Source organism: Arabidopsis lyrata (assembly GCF_000004255.2).
Source record: "Arabidopsis lyrata subsp. lyrata unplaced genomic scaffold ARALYscaffold_3, whole genome shotgun sequence".
NCBI lineage: Eukaryota > Viridiplantae > Streptophyta > Magnoliopsida > Brassicales > Brassicaceae > Arabidopsis > Arabidopsis lyrata.
The window spans coordinates 20317561-20327158 of NW_003302553.1; the positions used below are offsets into that span (position 1 = coordinate 20317561).

At 34.1% G+C, this 9598-nt stretch overlaps 2 protein-coding genes across 2 annotated transcripts; both read right to left on the reverse strand.

Annotated features, from left to right (window-relative positions):
- Nucleotides 1-176: 176 nt before the first annotated feature.
- On the reverse strand, nucleotides 177-3284 carry LOC110230448 (peptidyl-prolyl cis-trans isomerase CYP40). Its single transcript, XM_021033400.1, has 9 exons — nucleotides 2911-3284; nucleotides 2086-2586; nucleotides 1897-1984; nucleotides 1743-1795; nucleotides 1064-1168; nucleotides 872-947; nucleotides 680-717; nucleotides 516-589; nucleotides 177-405 (listed from the first exon to the last, which is right to left on the reverse strand). Exons 1-8 carry the CDS (start codon nucleotides 3079-3081, stop codon nucleotides 536-538), a joined length of 1086 nt encoding a protein of 361 aa, XP_020889059.1. The 5' UTR covers nucleotides 3082-3284; the 3' UTR covers nucleotides 177-405; nucleotides 516-535.
- Nucleotides 3285-3663: 379 nt separating this feature from the next.
- LOC9319987 (pentatricopeptide repeat-containing protein At2g15820, chloroplastic) lies at nucleotides 3664-6377 on the reverse strand. Its single transcript, XM_002885938.2, has 2 exons — nucleotides 5684-6377; nucleotides 3664-5607 (listed from the first exon to the last, which is right to left on the reverse strand). The coding sequence occupies exons 1-2, from the start codon at nucleotides 6332-6334 to the stop codon at nucleotides 3733-3735; spliced, it is 2526 nt and encodes an 841-aa protein (XP_002885984.1). The 5' UTR covers nucleotides 6335-6377; the 3' UTR covers nucleotides 3664-3732.
- Between the last annotated feature and the right edge of the window lie 3221 nt (nucleotides 6378-9598).

Here is a 9598-nt window from a genome sequence, read left to right on the forward strand (position 1 = left end):
CAACCACTTTGGAAACTTATTTGACTCATTAAAGCTTTCTTCATCGGTAAGCATATGAATGCTACAGCAACCACAATTCCACAGCATTGTAGTGCCCACTTGGTGACTATTTCTGCATTTCTTACACATGATTCAAGCAAATAGGAAAAAATGGTGGTAGCAAGCAAGAACAAGAGTGGCCTAGTAACTCAAAATTTCATTAACAGTCTCACTGAATCTGTGCTATGGGTAAAAACAATTTCCCAGTTGATATTACTATGCATCAGTCTGCCATGATGCAAAAGTAAAAAATGTTTACCAAAATGAGGGAAATAGAAACAGTTCCCAAGTCCTTTTTAAATATTTCTTTCTTTATATGCTTCTTTTCACTTTTTGTTAGTCTTCTTCCTCACTATCCGACCAAACCTACATAGACATCAGCAAAAATACCTAAAGATTATTAGTTGACATAAAGCTTTACTAAGTGCAGTTTTCTGAGATTATCAACAAATCTAATTCGACAGATATAGGCTTACCCTAAATGAAGTAGAGCACCCTATACGAACATTTTGCGGTACTGCTTTTTCTCTTCGTTGTCTCTAAAGGCGATCTGCACATAAGATTATTAACGTCAGCTCAAAGACTTTTGCGCTAGAAGTCACTGCAAAAAAATCCTCGGGTTCTTTAACTGCATACCGACCTTTTTCATAACAGCAGCATATTCTTTCTTGATACCAGCTGAAAATCAACTCACAGAATCAAGCACGTAAAAAAAATGTTAGTTAGATTTCTCTCACGACATATCTAGGTGTGTAGTACTGTATTGATACATTAATAATGGTGAACCAAACAAGTCAAACCACAACTAATAGATGCTTGATGAATCACTCACCGTCATTAGGTTCGAATTGAAGAGCTTTCTCAAGGCTTTCAGCAGCAGCATCGACGTTATTAAGAGCCATGTATGCCTAACATTACCAACAAACGCAAATAAGAAATAGACACCATCTTCCTCTCATGAGAAATCCATAATTTTTGCTATCGCGGTCTAGGTTCTAGAAAACTGTCGAACAATAATAAGTACCTGGCCTTGTCGAAACAATGCTTTAACATTGTTATCTTCATCACGCATAGCAAATTCAGTGTCCAACAACGCTCCTTTTGCATCTCCGAATTTGAGTTTGCAGGCCTGCCACAACAGCCAGTTACAATACAATGAGATGACACTAGTAAAAAAAACAGCTATACAGGGGCAAAAAAAGCAATTTAGTTGGACTAGTGAAAACACTGGCAACGTAAACAGAGATGCAAACAATAATTCAAGAGCAATGATTAATATGTCCCACAAGCATAATCTCAGAGAATATTATCTTGGAATTCTGTTAATGTCAAGGTCAACAACCTACCCTACTTCTTTCCCAAGAAAATAATCAAACAGCAGAAACCAACATAAATGACAGGTCTGCAGTGTATCCCACTTCAATATTTAGTTCACAACAGATTTTACAATTGCCTATCATATTATCGACAGAGCAGCTCATCCGTAAGAATTAAGCAGATTCAACAAAAAAATATCAATGTCAAAAACCCGACAGAGTAAGAAAATTAGGTTGTTTTGGATAAACCAACAGACTCCAAAGACAATCAAGCTTCAGATGGTACTTAAAGCATGCAAACACACATATAAGTTATACATGTTCCACTTACAACAGAAGATATTAACAAGGATGTAGCTTAAAAAAAGTGTAAAGGCATGAACTTACAGCACTATTAGTGAAGATCTGCGACTTTGTCTTACGCAAGGCAGTACTCGTCTCTGCATAATCCCAAGTAGAGAGTGAGTGGAAGAGATTGGTATGTATAGTACAGAGATGCAGTAAATGGAAACATATATATAGAGAAAAACTGATTAACCACCTTCATCAATGCCCTCTTTCTCCCAGCAAATATCCAGATAGCGTAAAGCCTTACGGTACTTTCTAAGAGCCATCTTATAGTCTTGTTTCTGAGAGTAAATCAAAGTAAAAAAACAGATCAGATTCAAAGAAATGAAAATATGGAACAGACGAACATATATTATTCAATTTAAAACAATGGAAAAAGCACCTTAAAGTGCTCATTCCCATGAGCCTTGACAAAATCAACAGTCTCCATCCACCAAGATAACTCAGCCGGGCCTTCATTTAGATCAATAGGCCAGTCAGGGTACACATCACCGTCCTTGAAAAAGTCACATATCCCATCATCCGCGCCCTCGGAGATTTCTCCACAGTCATGAATCACAACATCCTGAGAAGGACAAGACTGTTCCTCTATCGTAACATGCTCAATTGACCGAACAACACCCATTCCTTTCGTAACCCTTCCAAACACAACATGTTTCCCATCTAAATGAGCAGTGCGGGTAGTTGTGATGAAAAACTGAGAGCCATTAGTGTTGGGACCAGAGTTAGCCATAGAGAGCATCCCTTTCCTCTCATGTTTCAGCTCAAAGTTCTCATCATCAAACTTCAAACCGTAGATAGATTCACCACCAGTACCATCATTAGCTGATATGTCCCCACCTTGAATCATAAACCCCTTGATAACACGATGAAATCGATTCCCCTGACAACACATATACACAAATACCATAAATATATCATCCTATAGTACAAATTTCATACCTAAAGTTTTGATCTTTACCTCACCATTACCAACTACAGTAACCTAATCGCAATACTGAAACAAACTCAGAAGCTATTCAGCAATAAAGACCCATTAAACCTCAAATCATAAGCATTCAGAACCATTCTATAGTACAATTGCATCCTAAAGTTTTGATCTTTCCTTAATATACCTCAAACCCTAAATCAAAGAAACACCAAATACCCATTTCAACATTTCATACACAAGAGGGTCTAAACAAAGATATAGAGAGAAAGAGAGAACCTTGTAATGGAGAGGGACACCAGTATTTGGACCTAAACCCTTTTCTCCAGTACAGAGTAATCGAAAATTCTCAGCGGTTTTGGGAACAACATCATCATAAAGCTCAATAACAATCCTTCCTTCAAGCTCACCACCAATGCTAATGTCCATGAAACACTTTGACCTACCCATCTTCTTCTTCTTGCTCTTCTGCTTTCTTGAAACCGAAACAGAGACGAGACAGAGAGAAAGAATCGGAGGAAGAGACAAAGAACGTTGTGTATCTCTCTGAGTCTCAGTAGCTTCCGTTTCTAAAAGACTGTAGACGGAGACTTGTCTCTCTTAAACGCAGAAATCAAAACGACAGAGAAAAGAAAACCCTAGGACCCACTTTCTTCCTCCAACAAATTTTGTCTCTTTTTATTTTTATTTTATTTTTTAACAATTTAGAAGAAAAAAATGTACTATTTATTTATTACTCGCTGCCAAATTTTTTTTTAAAAATAAATAAATTTATTACTCGTCCCTTCGGGTACATTCCATATACTATAAGAGTGGATAGTAGGTGATTACCCACTATGGCCACTACTACACTACACATTAAATATTTTGTTTTATTATCTTTTTTTATAAAAAAAAATTATTTAATTTCTTCAAAAATATTGTAGTATCAGGTATTTATTTAAATACATAAATATATTTTAAAGGACTCAAGCAACTACATATTCTTGAGGGAAATTTTTTTTACCATTAAATTTTGAAAGTGATTCCAACTTACAAATTATATATTTAATGTTTTATTAGACTTGTAGAACAAATGCACTGAAAAACATCCAACCAGTGTTACAATTGTAGAGAAGAACTTAATGAATAATGATGAATTTCTTCAACTGGTTTGGTTGAATCTAGTTTTTGATTTTGTGTTGATGCATTGCCTATTGATTCAGAAGGAGGTTTCAAATGATCTTTCAAGTCCTCTAACACGTAAGGCTCTATTAGGTTCCAGAACAAAGCTGAGTTTGTTCCCTGAAGTCCAATCCAAAAGATTTTTCCTTTCTTCTTAACTCGACATTCCATAGATTTGGCTCTAAGAGCCTTTACTACCTTCTCAACACCTTCTAGACTTCCCTTCAATCTCAAGATAATGTCTCCTGATGATGTTTTAAAGCCGCTGTACATGTACCAATACGCGAGTGAGTGTGGTGAGAGCCACCGATGAATCAGGTTTGGAATCTCTGGTTGACCCTTGGGCCAGAAATGTTCGGCGTAAAACCCGAAGTATGAATGGGGAACGGAGTAGAATTCGAACGGTATAATATCCTCTTGGAAATTGCTTAAAGGATGCAACCACTCGCGGAACTGGTCATGTATGTGTTGTTTAAGAATTAGATGAGCCTGAGAATTCTCTCTGAATTCAAATCTGATCATGTGGCTCTTCTTCTCTTTGTCTGATTCGATTTGCAAGCCACCTAACAGCAAACCTACCAATACCTCGCGCTGTTCTTTGCTTAGCTTCATGCTTAACGGTTTCTTCACCTCTTTTTTCTTCAAGCTCAGGATGTAATCAAGCTTTTCCATAAGCAATGGTTCGATTTCGTATTTCTTCATTCTCATCAGATCATATATTCTCTCTGCCTGCACTTGTTTTCCAGAATCTAAGTATCCTTTTAAAAGGTTGTTGCACGATCTAGCATTCACATTGATTGTCCCGTTGTTTTTCATTTCATTGAAGACATCCCCTGCTTTCTCAAGGTTGCCGATTTTAACCAATGAATCCAGATATATGTTATATATAGTCTGGCTAGGTTGGCATTTCTCCAAGCACTCAACAAAAGCCATCTCCAACTTCTCATGTAAACCCAAATCGAAGTACATTTTGGCTATTTCGATGTATGATGGTAGAAGCGGCTTCTTCCCGCTTTCTTCAAACTCCTTCAAGAGAGTTTCCACAAATTCCACTTGCTGGACTTTACATAGAACCTCAATGATTTTGTGGTAACCAGACACAGTTGCACCACCTAACTGCTTCTCCATCTCCCTGAATATCTCCAAAGCTTTCGCAAAATCACCTACTTTCGAATAAGCTTCCATTTTGTACACAAACGCCTGAGAAGGTATACCACAATCTAAATCAAGCAATTCAAGCCACGTCCTCTCAACTTCTTCCACACCTCCCTCCTTTGCATAAGCTCTAAGTAACGAGACCACAACTTCTTTACTCTCCTGAAAACCTGCCTTCATCATCTCTTCTCTTAGAAAGTTAATCCTGTCTTTGTCAACTTCCTCTTGGCAACTATGCAGCCAGATTAATCCGCTATAGATATCCTTCTGAACCTCAAGCCCTGTTGTCACAACATTGTGAAAGATAAACTCTGCTTGCTTAAGCTGATCATTCAAAATCCCTCCTCGTTTGCTTATCAAAGCTCTAAATAAAGAATTATGTAGACTAAGACGCGGTTTGTAACCTCCAAGTTGAATCATTCTATTGTAAACGCTACACGCTTCCTCGAGACAGCCTTCGACTGATAAGCTACTTAGATATGCAACTACAAGAATATGAAATGTAGATTCACTAGGAACACGCCCTTGATTCATAATATCATCAAATACCTCTCGGCATTTCGTAAATTTCCGTTCTTTGCCCAAGTAATCAGCTAGCTTCGTCACTAACCCGAAATCAAACCGGTACCAATTCTGCTGTGTCATCCATCTATACACCTAAAAGATCAAAACTTTCAACACAAATCCATTGATAATCTTCTAAAGATTGATGATTTGTTCAAAAAGGTTTTACCCTGAATCCAGTTTCGTTCTCACGAATCCGCATACAATGAACAGCGATGTAAGTAGCATCTTCTTGACGAACCCATTTCTTCTGAGCATTCAATAGCCTCACAAGCGTCACGGCCTTATGCGTCGGAACTTCTTTACACAGCCACGCTAGCTTCGACCGTCGCCATTCCTCCGGCAACTCTTCCAATTCTCTAACTTCAACCTCCGTCTCTACTCTACGAGTCGTAACATTCCTTATATCGTTCCTAGCAGACTCTACATCACCGAAATCGTTGGCTTCGCTGCTTCCTTCTTTCGATTCTGTAATGCCTGTAAGGTGTTCGACGAAAGTCCCGCTTCGTTGAGCAGCGGAATTAGCCGTGAAAAGTGGTGGAGTTCGCGTAGAAGAGTGAGAGAAGAATTGGGTTTTGTTTCCATGAACTGTGTGGATAGAGAGACAGCGGAGAGAGCGACGAGAGTAGCTGCTGCGGTGGCGGATGAGGGAGAAGGAAAGGGAACGGAGGAGAGTTGAGCTGGAATTGATGATGATGTTAGGGTTAGAGGAGAGAGAGGAGAGAGAGGAAATGTTGAAGGTTGTGACGGAGACGGCGGAGGAGGAGGAAGAGGCGACGGAGAGTGATGAAGAGAAGTCGCAAGCTCCGGTAACAATCATTGTTGCATTGTGGCCGTTAGTTTTTGTCAATGCCTAATCTACTTTTTTTTTTTTTTTTTTTTTTTTATTCTTTAGATTTTAAAATTTTATTTAAGGTCGTTTCAAATTTTTTTTTTTTTGGTGAGTAGGTCGTTTCAAATTTTGTAGAGATCATGTTCGAAACAAAAAATTATGATCTTGTTGTACAAAACTATTTTTTTCGTTAATTGTTACTATAAATCTTATCACAAATTTAATATTTACAAATTATCCCTATTCTAAAAATCTCCGTCTATCCCGATTACTCCCCGCTTAATCGCTAGGTCCACCCACTATAAAAAAAAGAGTGTATTGTATCACTTAATTTGTATCACAAAACTAAATGATATTACTTTAAATTACTTATTTATAAATGAAGCAAATATATATTACTTAACATCAATTATATTAATTGATGTAATAATTAACTAATTTTACATCAATTAAATAAAATTGATTGAATTTTTATTAGTTTGCATCAACTTTAAAAAATTGATACAAAATATATATTTACATCATTTAGATAATTAATCTATCTATTAATATTTGGTAAAATCATTTCTCAAAATGATATAAATCTTACAACAATAGAAACTGATGTAATTTACCAAAAAAAAAAAATAGAAACTGATGTAAAATTGTATTAAGGAGGCATTTTTAAATTATCCCACATTGACAACTTCTTTAAGGAGGGATGAGAATCCATCCTTTATAAATAACTAGATATGGACCCGTGCGTTGCACGGGTTGCTGGTCGAAATTGTCACTTATTTTTATAAAGTTTAACTAAAATTATATAAACAGCTATGTTTTAATTTTAGAAAATGCAACATTTTCATTATTTTTTAAATAGATTTATTATGCATAACGCACAATATAAAACACAATTTGTAGTTATTTTATACTAATTATTAAATCATCTAATATAAATCTTGGTCTATTTATCACCAACACCACCACTACCGCCTCTTCTCATCTTTTCCAACTGATCTTATTTCTCCTCCTTTATTTTCTCTAGCATCGAGCCGAGCCTCTTTCCGACAACAATTCTAGTCTATGTCCATTGCCGTTCATAATTTCTTAATTTGCCTCAATCGCCATATATTCTTTGGATCTAAATATAACATCCTATTTTTAGAAAACCATTGTAATTCAAAGTATTTATATATATATATATATATATATATATATATATATATATATATATATATATAAATGACATGATATATTTCTAATAAATGATAAATAATTTTTACATAATTCATGTTGTTCTTAAAGTCAATCTATCACCATATCCGTAACCATACACCACCACCATCGTCACTTCCATTAACAATCACATGCTACTCCTATTTCTTTTAGTATGATAGGCTATTATATTTAATGACATTGTTTTTTCCTCTGATTCTAGGTGGATGTCTCTCTTTCGTCGTCAAAATTCTAGTATTGATTTTCTTTATTTTTAGATTTCCTGTTATTAGTGTTTTTTTTTTGTTTTCTAAATCCTAATTACATGTATGTTTTGTCTTTTGTTTGAAGGCTATTTAATCGCTGAAAAATATTAGTTTCTAAAGGTTTAGTTTCTAAAGGTTTTTTTTGACTCAATGCTATTTCCTTAATTATTTTTTAGTCAAAGGTTAGTTACTAATATTATCTTAAAAGTAATTTATGACCAAAAAAAGAGAGGAAAAACTTTACTAATAGAATGAAATTAAAGAAATGATAGTGTTTCTCAAGAAATTAGTTTGCTTGGTGAGAATGAGACAATCTATTTTTTTCTGTAGAGGTGAGTATTTACAATCCTTTTTCTTATATGATTAATAAATTATATAATTTACTTAAAAAAATTATCCTATTCTTAAATCTTTTTTTTTTGTACAGTTAGTAACTTATAAATAAAACGTTTAGCATTATTTTATAATTTCTATTTTTATGAACAATACACACATAATTTCTTTATATATACATATACTTTCCTTATAATAATCTTTTTATATTATGAAACTCTTTAAATTTATAAATTTGTTATAATTATCTTTTTACAATATTTAATTTGTTAAAACCAAATTTTTGTTTGCCATATGACAAAATCTCTTATGGAAATATAGGTATAATTTCCTTATACTTTTTACATTTAAAACTATTTAAATTTATAATTATCTTTTTTCTTTTTACTTATTAAAAAGGAAATATTTATTTGACATATGGCAAAATCTAAGATTGATAGATTTGACACGTGTCACGAACACGTGAGTTATTAACTTTGAAAACCATACTTTATATAATAACATGTAACTCATTTGCCAATAATTATGTATAGTGGTCTCACGAAAACTAAAGTCAAATAATTTATTTGAAAGATATTGTTGACGTTTAGATTAATTCTTAGAATAGGTAATTTTAAAATAGTTTTATTATTAAATAATAAAATAATTATTATAAATGTTACAATTATTAAAATCACTGTTGAAATTTGACACTAGTTTTAGTATCACTTATTTATAAATGATGAAACATTAACATCAATTATTATAACCGTTACAAATATCAACATCATTTATACAAAGTGATTTAAAAAGGTAACATCATTTTTTGTAATTGATACAAAAATTAACATTAATTATAACAACTGATGCAAATATTATATATAATTACATCAGTTGTCAACAAAATGATATAAATTATTTACATCATTAATTTTTAAATCATTTACTTAAGTGATATAAAATTCTTTTACATCAATTTTAAGTAATACAAATATTCAAAATAAATGATATAAACGATTTTTTTTTGTAGTGACCCTATCCGCCTCGATTAATGACTAATCCACTAAAGAAAGCAGTTACCCATTACTCTCTGATACGAACTCCCAAAGATTGCACACTCTTGTTGGTATTGAAATGGATAGATCCTTAGATGAATAAGGCGGGGAAAGTGAATGGCTGCGTCGAGGGCTATGATCGGCACTCGGTAAACCTGGTTTGAACCGTAGGCTAACCACCTAAGGAACGGTTGTGACTCTTCGGCTAACCACCTTGGAATCGATTGAGATCAAGAGGCTAACCACCCAATGATCGAAGTGATTTCGTTGGCTAACCACCAAAGAGATCGAAAAAGTTCACAAAGAACAAGAGAGAAACTTCTCAAAAAGATTTTAGATAAAAGATGATTATTGAAATGAAAGGATTACATGAGTTTATAAGAAGAAGAATGAGAAGAGGCTAGTCATCAAGACTACCTTGAAAA